The sequence below is a fragment of the Humulus lupulus genome, chromosome 5, assembly GCF_963169125.1.
Source record: "Humulus lupulus chromosome 5, drHumLupu1.1, whole genome shotgun sequence".
NCBI classification, from domain to species: Eukaryota; Viridiplantae; Streptophyta; class Magnoliopsida; order Rosales; family Cannabaceae; genus Humulus; species Humulus lupulus.
The window spans coordinates 23,844,168-23,864,225 of record NC_084797.1 but is presented as its reverse complement, the minus strand read 5'-3'; the positions used below and the strand labels follow the sequence as shown (position 1 = coordinate 23,864,225).

Sequence of the window (20,058 nt, the reverse complement as noted above, 5' to 3'; positions counted from 1 at the left end):
TCGAAAGGTCCCTATAATCATTGGTCCCATATTGGACGGCTATCCCGTTCCACACCTCATTTAGACTGTACATGGTGTCATACTTCCCGAGCCAACTATCAAACCTATGAACTCGGTCGTCTACCCGAGTCCATATGTAGAAGTGGTATCTATCATCCGGGCATAAAACTAACCTATCGGGTTTATGTTTTAATAAGGTGGGGGACCACATTCTCGAGCTAAGGATGACTTTACCTTCTTCATCCGAGTCTGAGCTCGAGGCTTCATCATTAGCCTCATTCCCCAATGGCGAGCTGGAGGTGGAGGCCTCACCTCTCTCCTCGGGGGGAGGATGCCTATGGGCAAAGGCACCTGCTCCCAATGATCATACTTCTTGTTGGACCAGTCCGAGGTGGACTGGCCATCTCCCAAAAGCCTGCAATCTCGGAGCTTGCTCTCGTGTAAGAGGTACGAGAGAGACCTCCGGCCGTAAGGGAGTTGGAGCAGAGTCTCCCTATGCTCCTTCATGGCGTCGTCGGGTATAGGGCGGAGAAAATTGGCTGGAAAATAAGGCACATTGCAACTAAGTACGAACCTACAAATAAGAACCCGAGCACAGAGATAAAGAAGGTTGGAATACTTACGAATCCGCCTGAATGAGTAGCACCAAGACGGGGACAGGCCATCTGTCCAGAAGAAGGCTTTTTTGAAATCAGGTGGATGATTAGGGAGATCCTCAAATACCTTTTTCTCTTTGGGATAGCTCAAAAGGTAGTAAAAGCCATCTCCTCCCCGAGCTCGGGAGGGATTACTTTTCAGACAAAAGAGATATAAAATCTCTTGCGGCGAAGGTCCTTCCCACTTCAGCTCATGGTATAATGACCTCAGGGCAGATAGAACCCTGTAAGAATTGGTGTTGAGTTGGAACGGAGCCAACCCAACAAAATCTGTGAAGTCCTTGAAAAAAGACTTCAAAGGCAATAGCGCTCCTGCCTTCATGTGTTTCTGACTCCATGCCGCGTACCTCAGCCTGTTGTCAAGGTTTCCAGTCCCTGGGGCATAGCAGCTACGTTCGTTAGCGGTCGGAGCTCGACATCTCAAGGAGCTTGACAACCTGAGGCCATGGAAAGCCAGAATATCAGTTACCTGATTTATCGAGGTAACCGAGCTCCAATAGTGCTCGGCCTCGAAGATTTCTCTCCTCGGTTGCGAGGTAGAAGGCTCCCCCATGAGTGAAAATTGGAGCTCTCCCGGGCTGTACACAACGGTCACTGTCAATTTAGGGTCAAGTGGGATCGGCCTGGGCCCTGAGTTGGATTCTGGATAAATAGCCTCTCGAGGGATCCTCCTTTTCTTCTCTATGACCTCGTCTATTTGGCGGCGATAATGAGCTCGAATATCCTCCTGTTCGCGCGCGAGGTTGTACTCACGAATTCGACGTTGATTCCGAGCAAACAGCGACTCCGGACTCGGGGTTTTGGGCGAGTAAGGGATTGCCGGCAACGACCCCCACCGTCTTTCCAGATTCTGTGACATCTAGCGAGAAAGAAAAAATGGTGAGGGCCATGCATGCAAGAGTCCAAGAAATACGAGCTCGACAGGAGAAGCTCAGAGTTTAAGAACAAAACGAGCTCGATATTAAGACCCTATTAAAGAGTCAGAACGTGTATTCTACGGGAAAAAGGAGGAGAGTGGGCATAACCTTTTGAAAATCCCGAATTATCAGGGAAAAAAAGGTGGCGATTATTCAGAAAAGGTAACATTGGGTATCGTGCATTCTTCAAAACCAAGGTTTTGCACCCAAATATCTTGGTGTGCAAGATACGTCTTTTAAAATTTTAAAACCCAGAAAAAAGAGATCTTGCTCAAACACCAAAACTGGGTATGGAACCAGTGGTTTAAACCTAGTATGGAGACTTAAATGTGAAAGCCTATCGGTCAAAAATTCCCTAACGTATCGTACTAAGAAAATAAACTAGTACATTCACAAAAATAACAAGAACAATATGGGCAGAAACTGGTATAAGGGAAAATAAAAATCGGACACTTACACAATAATGGCGATTGCAGAGAAATCGTTGATTGAAGGAGAGGCTGCAGGTATGAGCTTACGATCTCGAACAAACTGGCGGTCCTTTGCTTCTTCGGCTGAGAGAACATGCACAAGCAAGGAGTTTTCAGAGAGAGTTTCTGGTTTTGTTTTTGTTCCTTCTTCTGATGAACGAAAAAATAAAAGGAAGATGATGAATGGGGTCTTATATATAGACAGAAAAAGGGGATTAATCTGGGACGTTGAATAAAATCCTTGCAAGATCCAACGGATAGGGATTACTGATATGATGGTACCATAAAGGTGGCAGACGAATGATCGTGGGCAGATTTCCAAGGTACTCGAGTACCCTGAATAAGCAATACCCAATTGACACGTGTCCATTCTCAAGTATGTGACAGTACGGTTCCCGAAGAAGGTAGTTCAAAAGTTTCCTTCTCATAGGATTCGAATAGATACTTTTGAGGGGGCAAGATGTTATACCCAGATTTCGAGCCATGAGGATTGTGACCTCGAAAGCTGGAGTCATAATGAATGAACTCGTAAAGTCTGGAATATGTGCGAAATCTAAACATCGAGCCTGCGAAACAGAGACGACTTCGAAGATGGTAGCCTCGAAATCCTCACAAGCTCGAAAGGTAGACCCTGAGGTGCATCTGTTCTCGAGAATGACCTCGAATCAGGGGCTCCGAGCCTGACGCGCGTACGAGCTCGAAGTCATGTGGCCTCGGGATATGTTATAGCTCGAAAGTCAGTAAGAAACCTGGGAGAATATGACCTTGGTGATATAGGATAATAACTTTGAATATCCTAATGAGTCATCAATAACAAGATGCGGTCTACATTTATTACTGTAAATCCCCTACAATCAAGGGATATTATTTGATCAGTTATACGCCCCCTGGTCTTCAGGGGACGTTTCCTTTTATATCGGATTGCAGGCATTTAATGCCATTTAATTTATTTGCAAATATAGAGTAACTACCCGAAATATGTGGGATAGTATTCTGAAATCTTCTCTATAAATAGAGAGGTCACGCACCATTGTAAAGGACGAAATTTTTGTGATCTTGAGAAAAAACTCTGAAGAATTCATCCTTGAAGAATTTTCAGAGATCATCTTGAGTTTAATAACAAAGACTCGTGGACTAGGCAGATTTAACTGCTGAACCACGTAAAAAATCATGTTTGTATTATCATATTTTTATTGGCCATTACTGATTATTGTTTACGTGCTCTTCTTTCACTGTTGACGAAAAACGGCGTCAACAAATGATAGTTAATTTGTATACATAAATAGTTTTAAATTAAATTTGTATGTTTGTTAATTTTATAATTAATTTGATATTAAGTTATGAAAAATTGTTAGGTTAGATTAATTTTTTGTTTTCAATTGTATATATGTTAGGTTAAATAAAATTTGTGTTTTGAATTATATATATGTTAGATTAGATAAAGAATATATTGATTTGTGAATTTAAATGATTGTATTAAATTTTATGTATATTCTGTTACTGGTTTATATATTTTTATGCAAATTTTAAATTTTGGGATATGCTAGATTACAGTCGTTATGCTGCCGAAATTTTTGTAGATTTAGAAAAACTAAACATTACAAAATAGTTTTAAAGTTAGTGTGATTAAATATTTTAATTAAAAAAATTTAAAGCAATTAATAAAAATCAATTAAAAAATTATAAAGTAAATATTAAAATAATAATTTTACAAGTATAAAACATTTTTAATATTTTTTTATAAAATAAGTATAAATTAAAATAATAATCTTTAATGGTAAATTAATAAATTTATAATTAATTATTTGTTTATTTAATTAATTTTATAATATATTCATAAAATTTGATAATATATGTAGATAAAATAGGTAAATAAGTTAACTTTACTCTTAAAATTAAGTTAAAATTAAAATAATAAAACTTTATTGTTATTTTTAAAAAAATAAAAAGTAAAAATTATAATAAGAATTTGATAATTATTAAAGAACATAATAATAATTATAATTAAATATTTGTTTATATAATGAAACTTTATAATACATTTGATAATATATATGCATAAAATTTAATAATTTATTCATAAGGTTCAATAAGATTTCATAATTTACTTTAAAAAATTAGTGTTTTGGTGATAAAAAAAATTATTTGCAAATAAAGGTAGTTTTTTATGATTTTCACTTTGTGATAATTTATTTTCCACTTGAATTAGTTATGACGATTGGCAAGAGTTGGATAACTAATAGATGACGTAACTCCAATGAGTTTTCAAATGCTCTTCAAGCATTTATAAAAATGGCCAAGAATCATGTGAATGCTTCGGGAGAAGTCGGGTGCCCATGCATTCTGTTTATCAATATGCTGAATCAGAAAGTGGTTGTGGTGGAGGCTCACATACACAGATATGAGTTTCTGCAGCGATATGTGAGTGGACCTACCATGGTGAAGTTGATATGCCTTCAGTAGTGGGCGACGGGGCTCCAGTGACTTATGATATGATTGACATCATCAATGATGTTATTGGTGAACAAGACACTAACAAAGAATGTGTAAATGAAGGAATTTCAAATGGTGATGGCAATAGTGCAGATAATCAATTTGATGACATGTTTCAAAATGTCGAAGCTGAGTTATACCCTAGTTGTACTTGGTTGTCTTCCTTGAACTTTTTGGTGAAGATGATGCACATGAAGGTTATGAATAAATAGACAAATAGTTCCTTTGATGAACTTTTGAAGTTTATGAAATTTGCATTCCCAGAGGAGAATTAGATGTTGGCTTCATTCTTTTTCTTAGACTCATAGAAAGTTGCTCACAAAGTGTTGCGATACTTTCCTTTGACTCCTAGGCTGAAGCGTCTTTATGTCTCAAGGCATATAACAAATGATATGACCTAGCATAGTACGGGATGATTGAAAGAAGATGATGTGATGAACCATACTGTTGATGGGGGTGCTTGGAAACAATTTGATTCCAGATATCCAGATTTTGCCAAAGAACTCAGAAATGTTCAATTGGGTTTGGTTGTTGATGGTTTTAATCCATGTGGTAACATAAGTCTATCTTACAGCATGTGGCCGGTAATATTCTGCACGTACAATATGCCTTATTGGTTATGCATGAAAGAGTCATCATCCATGTTGACCTTATTGATTCCTGGTCTGAAATCACCTGGGAAGGATATGGATGTCTTTTTGAGGCCTGTGGTAGATGAATTGAAGGAGTTGTGGGATGAAGGAGTTCAAACCAGAGACGCCGCAATGAACAATTTATTCAGAATGCGTGCATCACAATTACAGACTATCTATGATTTTTTGGCCGCAACGAACAGCTCATACATTGGTTATTAAGGACATGGAGAATGCAGAAGATCAAATGATACAAATTTTGTGCAAGTTGGAGTTAATTTTTCCTCCAGCATTTTTTGACATAATGATTCATTTAATTCTTCATTTATCACAAGAAGCTATCCTCGGAGGACCAATTTACATGAGGTGGATGTATCCGTTTGAGCGATATATGAAGTAGTTGAAAAATTATATCAGGAATAAGGTGCGCCCTGAAGGTTCTATAGCGGAGGGTTATGTTGCCAATGAAGCTTTGACTTTTTGTTGGCAATATCTTCATGATGTAGAGACTAAATTAAATCTTCCATAAAGAAATGCGGATATTGTTATTCCTAAAAGACAGTTGTCGGTTTTTGAATCACTATGTCGTCCAAGTAGCAAAAAGAAAATCATATCCCTTTACTATCTTCATCAAAAAGAAGCAGAGTGGTTTACACTCAACAATTGCCCTGAAATTCAACCATATATGGAGTATGTAGCTCAACACATATATGAATTCATTAAATTTAATTCATATCCAACTGTTATCTTACCTTAATTCTCGTGCTATACAGTGAATGCCTTCGAGAAAACTCAAACATAAATCTTCAAAAATATTTCCCTAGCTGGTTTAAATTGAAGATAAAGTATCGAAAATGTAGAATTCTTACTAAATTCAAATCAATTAATACTCATCTCATTATGTTTTCTTTTTTATGTGTCATACTCTATAGATGGGTTGTTTGCGACAAGTACAATCAACTGAGTGTACTGATGTATTATTTGCTTTAGCAAACGGGTCCAATCAGAATGCATACTCCTACACTGCTTGCATTGTTAACAGTGTGAAGTTTTTGGTACATAGTCGTTGTTATATTATTTTATAATATAATGTAATATTATATTATTTTATAATATAATGTTTTATATTAAATAAATATGACATAGAGTGTCACATATTGTAACATATAATAGAGAGTTACATTATTTAGATATATGTGAAATATCCAAATATATAACATATTTGGTGTTACAAATTTAATCACAAATTTGTAACTTCCAAATATTACCCATTATTGTGTAAATTTGTTGCTACACAATATTGAGATGAATTTCTTAAAGTCACAAGAGTTATGACTGTTAGAGATGTGATTTTAACTCTCATAATGTGTATGAAAGTTACAAAATCAAGTGGGAATGAATTTGGAACGTTTTGGCAAAGTTGGAAAATTGGTTGCTGAAAAAATGTCTTGGGCCGCGGCCTGAGTTTTTCAGGCCGCGGCCCAAGAGGCAAAAACACATCGTGGGCCACGGCCTGTGTTTTTTAGGCCGCGACCTTACGGCTGACAACATTTTCCAAACTTCGGTTTTATCCAATTTTGAACGTTTCCAACAGCCAAGTAACTCCCAAATCTCTATTTTAATTTCATAAACATTCAATTAATCATTGGTAACATACATGGGGGTTGGTGGAATTTGAAATTCAAATGGTGTCTCAAAACTCTATAAATAGGAGCCTAATGCTCACTTGTAAGACACAACTTTTCTATCCACTAGAGCATTTGGCTAGAAACACCTTGAGGCTTGATTATTCCAGAAAGCATTTCTAAAATCTGTGAGAGATCCCTTAGTGCTTGAGTTAGGGGGAAATAAGCTTTTGTACAAAGGTTTCAAACCTTGTTCAAGTTGGTGATCCCCAACACTCTTCACTTTGGTTGTGTGAGTGAGAGTTCTTTGTTAATTGTTATTGTTCTTATTCTTTTGTTCTTTTGCTTTTTTATTTCTCCTATTATTCTTCTTTTCTCTTTTATTTGTATCTTTTGTTTTAGAGTTGTAATCTCATCTACATCTTTCATTTTACTATCTCAAGTTTACTTGTATCTTTTTGTCAAAGAGTTGTATTTTCTATATTCTATCATCTTCTACTTCTTTCTCTATATTTACTTGTAATTTTGCATAGAGTTGTAACTTTATTTAATCAATCAATATTTATTTGTAATATTTTGTCTAGAGTTTTATTTTCTTACCATTTCCATTGAGGCAAATATATATTTTCCTAACAGTCGTGAAGAAAGAAGTACCGCTCAAAATAGTGGAGTTTCGATGCCAAAAACCGATGATTTCACTTTCTATGGCAAACTTAAGGAGATTGTAGAGTTATGCTATTCCCATGGTTACTTGATCGTATTTTTTCGTTGCAAATGGTTCAACATTAATGCAAGCAAGGGTCGAAATGTGACTAAGAATAACATAATTAGTATCATGATTAATTCTGAATGGTACAAGAACGAGCAGTTTATTCTCGCCACTCAAGAAAAACAAGTTTTCTACTTGGAAGATCCTTCAAGAAACAAAAATTGGAGGGTAGTAGAAGAAGTCAATCATCGAAAGATCTGGGATCATCCAAGTATTGATGATGATAATGAGGTTGATGTCGTGCATGATAGTACTTCATCAAATTTTGTACTCACTGTGTAATTAGGAGAGTTAGAAGTTATGCCTTTGGATCGACCTGGTCACACCAGCATAATTGGGGAAACGTCTCTATCTGTTCCGAATGTAGATGATGATTTCATCAATGACGATTATGATGACGAAATTAGTAAAGATGATTTAGAAAGTATAGATGATGATGTAGGAATAGACATTGATGAAGAATAATATCTTCTTATGCATATTCTTGTTGTATGTTTAATGTGTATGTTTTAATTTCAAGACTTTTCAATCAATATATGACTTTTCTCAACAATGTTTGTTTTTCAATAGTTTCAAATGTTACCGAAATTTTAATGAAAAATGCTCTACATTTTATTACTATTATTTTATAATTGATTTTAAGTTAATAATTATATAAACTATAAAGATATGTCTGTTGTTGTTGCTTGTTCTCATGGCGGTGATGGAGCGGGTGATCCTCATCCAGATCCTACACGAATGCCTACTTCTTGTGAGACATGTAATATATTATAATTAATTTATGTTTTATCAATAAATGAAAAAAATTTATTACTTTACTCAATTTAATTTTATTATTTAATTAAAATATGCAGCAGCTGCCGCGAAAAGAAGAGGTCGGTCTCAATCTAAAAATTTGCAGCAGTTCGTCAATGACAATAAAGATCTGTTGGCTCTACAATTTGATCTGAAGGAGGGAACCCACAAAGCAGTTGGTGATTTTGGAACATGGTTCACGAGACTTATTGGTAACCTTATTGGTCACCATGTCCCATTATATTATGACTCGTGGCAGAGTGTTCCGGATGAGCATAAGATAGGATTGATGCAAGAGATTGAGGTAAATTTATCAACTTATTCACATGTAATGTTTTTTTATAATTTTAAAATTCTAAACAGTTTATTTTTTTTTTAAGGAATTTAAATTCTCGAACTCCCCCTGAGTGGTGACTGGTAGAGATTGGAATTGAGCGAGAGTTACAAGGATAGATTTTGTTGCAAGAAAAAATACTCTGATGAACATGGAGGGTATGATGATATCGAGACAGCCAGAAAGAATCCACCGGAGGACATGGACAAAGAGAGTTGGTAGAAGTTGGTTGACCTTTTCACCACTCCACAGTTCATTGCATGCTCAAAGGAAAATGCTACCAATATAGCAAAACAGAAGTATCAAAGTCTCCATGGATCGACCTCTTAAGCTTCTGCTCGATTTAAGAAGGTAAATAAAAATATATAGATAATTTGAAATATTTTCAGTTATCTTAATAATAATTTCAATATTTAACTGATATTTTGTTATATTTTATTTTCTAAAGATGAATCTTCAGACTAAGGAACTGCCCAACATTATTGATACGTTCCATGAGATGCACAATCATCGGACACGTGGATGGGTGAACACGAATGCTAAGGATGCATATGTAAGTAACTTTCCAAGTTTTGTATCTATGTTTATTACTTAATTATATTATGTATTAATTGTCTTGTTTCTAAACTGCAGTATGCCTTGCAGCATGAAGTCCAGACACGATCTCAATCCCAATCCCAATCCCAATCTCAATTCCAATCAGAATCTTTAGCAGGAAGTGATCTCTCTCGATGAGCACAAGTCGCCTCAAATGTACTTGGTCAACGTCGTGGCCACAACCAAGGTATTGGACGCAAGTTGAAGGGCACTAGTACCTTTGCCTCAGGCACCACCAAATCATCTTCACAATCAGAGGATTCACCATTTACATCCACCACAGTCGGCCCATCAATGGTACCAGCTGAGGTTTTCCAGTCCATGGTTCAACACTTCAGTCAAGCCATTATGACCTAGAACAACAACTTTCAGGAAATACAACAATTTATGCAAGCTACAAATTCGAAATAGTCCATGATGGCGAACTTTCCAGGCTCGGGCCAATTTCCACCACAGCAGCCACTGGAGCCACAACCACCACAGCAGCCACAGCCGCCACAACCACCACAGCAGCCACAACAGCCCAACGATGATGATGACTTTGGGATTAATTTAGATGACATTTAGTTTGGTTATATTATTCTTTTAAACTTATTAATATTTTGTGTTGCTTTTTTTATTTTGGAAACTGTACTACTTATGTTTTGATTTTTAAATTTTGGAGACTATACTAATTTTAAATTGGTTTTATTATTTAATTAAATAAATTGGTTTCATTTATTTATTTAATTAATATTTTATATTTTATAAAATAAAATATAATTAATTATATTTTTTAAAATATATATACCTATAGCGACAACATATTATCGCAGTAGGGTGCTTGTTGAATACGAAAATCTAAGATTTCATGACCCTATGGCGACGACATGTCGTCGTTGAAGGCATATAAACCCAGACACTCTACAACGACGACATGTCGTCACTCTAGATGTTGGCGATCCACGGACCTATAGCGACGATATGTGGTCGCTGTAGGAGTCTTTGAAATTCAAGTTTTTTAATTTTGTAATCACCTAAAGTTACAATATGTCGTTGCAATATCCCAGTTCAACAAAAAAAAAAGGATTACCTACTGCGACCGACATGTCGTCGCTGTAGTAAAACTCTACTGCGACGACTACGTTTTCTCGTCGCTGCAAGCCGCTACACATACGGACCTACAGCGACACCGGTTTGGCGACGACATGTTGTCGCTGTAGACATACAACGACGACTTCTGGATCTACAGCGACAACAAAATTCGTCGCTGTAGACCTATTTTCCTGTAGTGTATAAAGGGAATATGTTTCTTGCTTTTCATGTTTACCTGCATTTGGTTATACTAATGAGAGCCATAGTGATCATGATTTGGGTATGTTGTTGTTTCATGGCCTAGTCTCTACATCATCATAGGTAGATCTGGTGTCCACTCACCTGTAAGTATAAAGACCTAGCATTTGTATACAAGAAGTGTTATGAGCCTCCCTCTTGTGGTGGTTATCAGGTCCGGCTACTCGATTCAGGATGTCGGTTTTCCTATGGAGGGTAACGGGAATTAAGGATCTAGTGGACGTTATGATGTGCACATGTAGCTACGCTCTTATAATTATTTGTGGTTTCTCTCTATTTTGATTTATAGGTGATGATGTATGTTTTGTTTTCAAAGCTAACCATGGAGGGTTTTATTAAACTTTTTGGGTCCTATGATATAAGTTGTTTTCCTACTGGGCTCCATAAGCTCACCTCATATATCTCTCCCATTCTAGGAACCTAGTGATGTGAATGTGGAAGGTGAATTAATGATGGAGCCAATGTATTTAACCTAGTTCTATTTAGTGTCCTAGTCCTATCTTTTGAACATTATATATGTATTTGATTTGGAACTTTATGGTCTGTATCTCTAAATTAGCTATCTAAAAGTTAGGAATGATAAATGATGGATGCGAATTATTATTTTGATGTTTTATGACTTATTAAATTTAATTGTTTGGTGACTATCTTTGGGAATATTACTGTTCTATGTATAATGATAGATGATCCTACTTCTATCACTAATATTTATGTATAATGATAGATGATCCTACTTCTATCACTAATATTTTTATATATAATTATAGGAGTTAATCCATTATTTCTTACTTATAATTATGGTACTATTTGGAATAAACTAAATGATCATTTATAATGGTTATTTTCCAACAAAAGTCAAAGTTTGACATTTGATCACCCAAATTATGGATATTACAAATCTGTCACAGCCTTTGATCACAGTTGTGACACTTATGACTTTACTTAGATTGATAATTTGAAAGCTTTGGGAAGTTGGAAATTTGAGTGAAATAATTTAAGGGTTTTATTTGTAAAATACTTTACAAAAATAAATTTCTTATCTTTTTTATAATTACATAATTTCTATTTTGATAAATAATAAATTCAATTCTATATTTGGAAATATATTTAAAGTAAAAGTATACAAATAGAAATTTTTATGTTATGACCGTTTAAACTTTCTCTAGCAGGTTATTAAAATTTAACTACCATTGAAAACTATTATATATATATAATTTAAATGTATTTATGAAAACTTTATTTACGTTAAAAACTTTGAATTGTAATCAAGCCCTCTAATCAATAGCATATGCAAGCACAAAGCAATTCTTCTTTGCTTTCTAGTGACAGTGATTTCATAACCAGATTTTGGGCAAATGACGAAGCATATGCAAGAACTAAATCACTGCTCCCACCAAAGAGGAAAGATATTAAGAATTTTTTTTGGGTCGTAACCAGGCCCTCTAATCAATAGCTGAAGCATCAAAAAGTGCAGACATGCAAAGCTTGATGGAGGATGGACATATTCAAGTTTGAAATCTGCCATTGTTAGAGTTTGGGTGTAATCAATCGGAGCAGTAGAAGTATCGGGGTAGAAACCACTTTTAATTTTCATTGTAAAATATGGAAATTTTTAAAAACACTACAAGAAAATTGAATTTTGCCAGCGCGTTTCGGAAAGGTAATTTTGCCTGCACAGTTCGTTAAATGTGTAGGGAAAAGTCAAGCCCTTCACCGGCGTGTTTTCTCATCGGCAATTACCGATCTATACTAGCGCAATTTCTAAAGGCGCCGTCAAAATGTACTTTTACCGGCGCATCTCTTACGTGTACCAGCAAAAGCTAAGAACTTTTTCTGACACTACTAATACACCGGTAAAAGTCGAGTCAAATGCAAAAGTCCAAGACTTTTACCGTTAATACTTTTATCAACGTATCTACGAATTGCGCCAGCAAAAGTATGAAAACTACGCTGGTAAAAATATGGAACAATAAAAAAAATTATTTTATTTTTTATTTTTTGAAATGTCTTATTTTTTTACGAATCCCTTTCAAATTAATGATTAATTTAGACCTAAATCGGTAAGAGTAGATATCAATTGTACTCAAATCATATATATATATAATAACACTAAATTTAGAATCTTTATGATTAATGGTTGTAGACCAAGATAGAAAAAGTGCGTAACTAATTTTGCCCCAGCATATAGGAATAAATGGGTTAAGTTAATTTAGTTGTGGAAACCTTATCTCAATTAAAAAAAAATATGAAAATATTGTTGATATAAATGCTAAGAGTAGTTTTAATTATTTTTAAATAATTAATTAATTTAACTTAATATAAATTATATATTGAAATTAAAATGATTAAATAATAAATAATTTATAATTTGTTTTAATTTAATAAAATAAAAAGTTAACATTATTTTTCGTGACGTAAAGTTGCGCTGGCAAAAAACTGAATTGGTAAAAAGCACTAATTTTTGCCGCCGCAATGTCACACCGGAAAAGGGTAAACTTTTACTGACACAACATCAAGCCGGCAGAAGTCTAACTTTTGTCGGCGTGTTTTTGCGCCGGCAAAGGTGATGACTTGTGTCAGTGCAATATTACGCCGACGAAAGTGTTTTCCCCTATTTCGTGGAAAGCACTTTTTCTCAGTGTGTCCTTCTTCTGCCGACGCATTTCATTTTGTACTGACAAAAGTCCTAGTACTAACGGAGCTTCGCAATCACTCTTTTTCGGCGCCAAACAGCTTTTGCCAGCGCAAAAACGCGCAAGCAAATGTCTTGTTTTTTGTGGTGGAAAAGTGTTGTTGTATATTTTTGTAAAGTGTGTAAATTTGTTCCATATTTTTTAAAAGAAAATTAAACTTTTTATTTGATTTTGTTGTCGTGTGTTTTCATTTGAAGACGCATTTTGGCAATTGTCGTTTTTTCCATATTAATGTCGTTTATTTTTTTTGGTCACAGTGTCGTTTTTTCTATTTTTGTCTCTCGGTGTCGTTTAAAGTGTCCTCGTTCTATGTTTCTTTTTCTTGTGGTTGTTTCAAGATTTATATTCTTTTCTCGTTCTTGTCTGAGAACAGGCAGAGCAAACATTGACAAACTCATCTCTTCTATTTTCCAGAACCGCAAAACTAGTAAATACTGTATATATATAGTATCAAAATCTTGACAAATGTCTATATAAATTTATTTCTTATTAGTTATTTTTCAACGGCGGAGTCCGTGAAATACTGTCACTTGTTTTTATTTCACTCTTTTTTTTTTTTTTCTATAACATGCATACATGATACCATCTTTCAGATCTAATCTAAATTTACACATTTAGCGAGACATACAACATTAATGCAATCAATGGCGCCAATCGAAACATTGATACAATACAATGAAAAACTTGTACTAACTCCCCTTGTCCCATGCATTGTCCCATAAAGATAGTCATGGCTTGTTTCTCAAAAAAAAGAACCTTGCCAAGACTTTTTCTATCACACACATGTACATATATAAATATATATATATACATATATACGTATATATGCATGCAATTAATATTCATTGTCGTGGAACTTGCACCAGTGATTATATAGGCTAAAATGGCTCCGACAAGTCACAGCAAACAGCACATAACAAGGTACCTATTCTGTGGCCTGTTCCATTCAATGTGTCCCCAAGTCGTTCCAAATTCAAACTAAGCCTTATACCATAATTCTCTTTCCAAACAACTTGTCTGATAAATAATCTGTCGAGGATTTTGGTTCCATTACAACTTGATGAGAACAATCTTCAATTCTTAATTCCCACTCAACAAAACTAGATCAGAACAAGTCAAGTATAACCTCTTTTTTTTTTTTTCCTTACATTTACTGGTCAGCAATTGTCCATGTATATCTTTAAGTGACTTGCGTTACAATCTCTAGTTATCAACCAAAAGGGAAGAAAAAAGAAAATACAAAATCATTTCTTGATTAATATTCTCTGCAGATATTTTCACTGAAACCCATATGCGAAATAACTACAATGAAACATTTTGATGACAACCGGAGTAATGAAAAGAGCTAGCTGTGACATGTTAGTTGCTACAGTGACAAAAAGACCAATATCAGAGACAAGTAGCATGTACGAGTTTTTGGTCCCCCACCAAGCTAAGTGAGATGATATATTTATATAATAGCTACAAAATAACAATAATAATAGTAATAATATATATATATATAATAAAGCTATGCTTGGTTTTTCTTCCTTGGCAATGAAGAGGAGAAACTATGGATAGAGGAGGACAAAATTAAGCAGAAAGAAACGCAAGAAGCAATGCTATCAAAACTTGTTCACTTCTCCTAGCACATTTTGTCCATGTCTCCCCCATCATAGTTGATGACATGTTACTAAATTCGCATTCTTAGCCATTATGTTACTCACCCAATGGTTCATATCGGGCCACCTAAACAATTTATATAAATATGTTATTTAGAAATAGCTTGTGTATAAATATATATATATATATATATAATTTTTTTTGGGGGGGGAGGGAACTTCAAGAGATTTCAAGAATGGCCGGCCATGTTTTAAAGTTCAAACAAACATCACAGTTTTGGACCCCATATCTTAGGGGACCATAATATTCTTCTTATCCAAGGCTCTTTTACTTCTTTCCTTTACATCCAAAAACAAAGTTTTCTTCATATATAATTCTGATTAATAATCATTAATAATAATAACAACCTAAAACATATGATCTTGTTTAGTTTTAAACTTCTGGAGCAAAAATGATGCAGTACTACTGTGTTACAACTGGAAGAAAAAAAAGGTGAAATAATAAGCACGTTTTTTGAATATTTGCAAGAACAGTAAACGACGTGTTATTTATTTTTTCTGGTACAGAGATTTGATGTGGAGAAATGGGCACAGAGGGAACCTCCATATATGATTATGTTTACTGAAATAGACTAGAGTTTATTTTGTTGATAGTACTTGATAAGGGGTCTACCATATTACTATTGATTAGTAAGATGGGGCCGAAGATAGTACAAATCATGTGTCACTCTATTGCTCCATGGAATCAAATATAATAGTAACCTAGCACTCTGGTAATTATTCTTTGACATGGTACTATCCTATTAAGTCTATTTACTACATAGTTTAGATAATTAGGTGTAGAGAACCCCAGGAATATATGTAATAAGCTTGGAAGTTGATGGATCCTTAAACATATAAATAATTGAAATGACAAACGAATGAGCCCATCTAATAATACTACATGAATGACATTTAGATTTGGACAATTACACAGTAATTTCTAGTTTGTTGTTTAATGTTATATATATATATATGCTATACTATTGTGAAGTAACACATAGAACACTTGTTATTATTTTTTTATTCCATTATTTCATAAGTTAGGCTACTTGTGGAGTCAATTTCAATAAATTAATGTGATAGTGATCTATATTGGGGACTCTTACAAGAAATGAGATTCTTTTCTCTCTCTCTCTCTCTCTCTCTCTCCCCCCCTGAAATTATGATATGATGCGACTAAAGCTTTTATGATTTAAAAATTTATATATCTCTTAATTATGGACATATGTGTAGGAGCTTTGCCTAAGATATCCCTTTCCCAATTATAAGATTCTTAATTGTGAGAGGTGTTACAAAATGTGAACATTTATTAGACTTAAAATTACACGAGTACTACAATTAGCAAACAGAAAAGATAGGATGAAATTTGTTCTGGTGTTTATAATTACTGATCTGTTTTCAATAAAGAAACTGAAAGGTGCCGATATGAACAAAATGATCATGATCATTCACTAGATTGAAAATTTACAGGTTTATTAGTAAGGAAGATTCTCATCATCAAGTAGGTGCTTTCTTAATTTCTTTCCCATAAATGGAGAAAGGACAAAATCTTGTAATATATATGTATGTCCTTTTTTTTTCCCTTCCCTCTTTCTAGCTAAGGCCAGAATTTTCCATGACTAGCCATTTTAGATAGTTCGATAGACAAAAATTTACATTATCATCAAAACAAATGAAAAAGGATAGTGACAAAGAACAAGTGGCTGGATGATCTTCTCTTGTGATCACCTCTCATTTTCTTCCCATGTGATTCTCCAAATCTGTTCCTTTCTTAATATCATTCCTCTTCTTTCTCTTCAGTTATCCTCTTTTTTCATCAAACAAGAATCCTGAAATCATGATCAGTTTCCTGCAAAATAAGAAAAAGTTTTAACAAAGGTTAACACCCTAAAGCAATAGCATTCCATATATAGTGACATGAAGCACATAAAAGCTAATGACCAAATAGTATGATTAGTAAATAATAAACATGGGAAAGTGAGTACCTATTGATCTTTTGCAATGAAGAACAGCCTCATAAATTGAGCTATCAGAATCACAAGACTTTCTCCAACAATCATTATCAGCAGAATAAGCTACACTTATTCTTGGAGAGGCAGTCTCTGAAGAATATACTCGGTTCTTTCCCCTTTTATCAACATGCACAGCTGCTTTAGCACTCGCCTTGTTGTGACCGCGAATTCTTCGATACAATGGCCGAAGAAAATTCAAGTACTTTTGAATTATCCTCCTTGACAACAATCTCCTACACCTTCTCAATGATGAAGCGTCAGAATTATCAGCTGGGACACCTGGTTTGGGAGAATGCAATGAGTTGATGATTGACATGCTTTCATTAGAGCTTGAAGCCTCATACACTTCCATCTTTAAAGGGTCAAGGAAAAGAGGCATGAGGTAGCCATTGGAGATGAGCTCATCAGCATGAACAAAAGTTAAAGGAGAAGGTGAAGTAGGGAAATCAAATTTGAAATCTTGAGAATTTCTGAAGAATCTCTTGGATGGTGGCATTCTAGGGTCCATCTCAATGAAAGAATTAGCTTCATCAGATGCATCAAGAGATGTCCTAAGAGAGTTGTCTAAGCTTTCTAGAGATGGTACTTTGAGGTTAACTAGCCAGCTATATGAGAAGCTTTCAATGGAAAGAGATTGATGAGAAGTTTCCATAGCAGCTATACCAAAAACTATACTCAGTACACTTTGGTTTATGAATGAAGAGCAGTATGGAAAGGAGGAAGGGAATAAAAAAAAAGTGTTATGATATATACACTGCAAGGAGAAAGAGGTACTGGACAATGGCAAAGGTAATTGAGGCCCCTCTTATTATATATGGAACATATATCTAATGTATTTATATCTGTACCTCTCTCTCTCTCTCTCTCTCTCTGTCCAACAATTGTATATGTGGTTGTCTGGCAAGAGACACTAAAATTTATTATAATTGAAAAGGGGAAAAAATTTAAAGAAACATAAAATACTGAGTCCCCACAAGCATCCATAATGTACTGTTGCATCACTAATACTAATTAATTTTACCCCACTTCTTCTTGTTAAACGTATTTTTCCTATAATGTAATAAAGAAATATGTAAATAATTTTTTCTTGCTCAATTATATGTGTACATTGATTTTCATCAATTGGGTATTATCAAATTTTCCCTTAAGACAAAAGAAGAAAAAAAGAAGAGAGAATATATTCAGTTTGAACTACAAAACAAGTTCATGCATACTCTCTTTTTTAAAGTGAAAGCCTACCTGAATTAAATAAAAATTAAATTAAATGTGAAATATTTTTGTGATCATCGTACCATATTTGGAAAGTGTATTATGACAAAACTTGGGTTTATGGGTGCCATGTTCATGCATGTTCTATTGTCCCTAACTGGTTAGAGTTAGGAGAAATGGGAATTGATTCAATTCTTACATCAATTGGGAATGTCCTTTTTTTTCATAAAGCTATTTTAATATATTATCGTACGCAATTATATGCTGATTTATGCTTAGCTTGCTCTATTTTGTCTTTATCTTTTTAATGTGATTTTTGTTTTCAATTATTATTATTATTATTGTCATCAAACTTTTATGCTTTTGGGCAGATTAGTCCGTTTGAGAAGATGATTTCACCAGTCTGATGCCTACATCCTAACTACTACGGCACAAAGCTGAACCTAAAATATCATAACACAATAGAAAGTATATGGAACAATCATTATGTAACTGAAATGTTCCTCTTAATTAATTACAAATGAAAATTAATACCCAAAGTAAGTGTATGTGAAGAAAAATCATTAATATGAAAGGAAAAAAAACATGCGAGTGACTTAAGTAAAGTATCAGAATAAGACATAATAAACGCATATAAATATTTAATATTAAGTACCTTTTTGGGTTGGGTTGGGTTGGGTTGGGTTGGACTTTAAAGTGCTACCTCTCTTAGTCTAAAGTCCAAAGAATAATTGAAACCATTTGACATAAGCATTAATTTTATATATAGTTAAGTTGAGGACTGCCAATTTAGTGGGGAGCGAAATCATGCTTAAATATGGGGCGTATGCCTTACACAATTGTGTATGTCGACATCAGATTTGCCTATAATATATTTATTTCCAACTAATTATATAGCAACTTCCATCTTAAACCTATAATTTCTTCTTCTTTTGTTTTTTTTTCTTCTCTCTTCCTAATTTCATATAATATAAAATCTTATCTATCTGGATATATCATTTAAAAAATACTTAATTTTCTAATGTTTTTTTAAGAAATACTATTACATTATTTGAAATATCACAATTCTATTTTTTTTATTCGTTTCACATTGCTCCTCATGTCCTCTAGTCAACGAGAATGACTAAGGATCAATCTAATTGTCAAAATTAATAATTCATAGAAAGAAATTGCTCTAGTAGTTCTCCATAATTTTGCTCCTGATTATCAATTTTTGTTAGTTAATTTAATTTAAGGGAATTTATTCATTTAATATTATTTGTTTTTGCAAAGCATTGTTTTGGTATCTTTTTTTTTAAGTATTGCACATATAGTATCGTGTATTTTAAAATCATACATATATGGTACTCTAAACTTAGATATTTTATAAATAAAATTTTATCAATATAACCAAATTGTCATCAATTATATGTAATTAGGTAGTTAAATTTGAATTTGAAACTCTTAAAATTGAGAGCTATTTGATTAAATTGTCAAAATTTTATCAATTAAATTTGATTTTAGTATATCAAAAATGTATGATTTTAAAATGCTGGGTATCAAATATGCACGATTTTAAAATACAGGGTACCAAATAAGCATTATTGTAAACACATGGTACCAAAACGTTACTTCACAAAAACCCATGATATCAAATGTTGACATTCCTTGAATTAAATTAACTAAAATGACCATTAATGTTGTGTGAAAGTAAGTAAATGTCCATGTTTTTTTAATTTTGTAGTAAAATAGCTTAATCATCTATTTAATATCACATATTACCAAATACACCATTTAAAAAATTACTATTTTATTCTAAATATTTTAATATTATGGTATATGTATATTAGTTTTGTTTAATTAGTTTTTATTTTAAAGTTATTTTAATTTTTTTTTCGTTTT

The 20,058-nt window shown here is 33.8% G+C and overlaps 1 protein-coding gene across 1 annotated transcript; it reads right to left on the bottom strand.

Moving 5' to 3' along the window:
• Nucleotides 1-16,382: 16,382 nt before the first annotated feature.
• On the bottom strand, nucleotides 16,383-17,794 carry LOC133834635 (probable membrane-associated kinase regulator 6). The gene is made up of 2 exons (XM_062264309.1): nucleotides 16,942-17,794; nucleotides 16,383-16,805 (listed from the first exon to the last, which is right to left on the bottom strand). The coding sequence occupies exons 1-2, from the start codon at nucleotides 17,618-17,620 to the stop codon at nucleotides 16,798-16,800; spliced, it is 687 nt and encodes a 228-aa protein (XP_062120293.1). The 5' UTR covers nucleotides 17,621-17,794; the 3' UTR covers nucleotides 16,383-16,797.
• Between the last annotated feature and the right edge of the window lie 2,264 nt (nucleotides 17,795-20,058).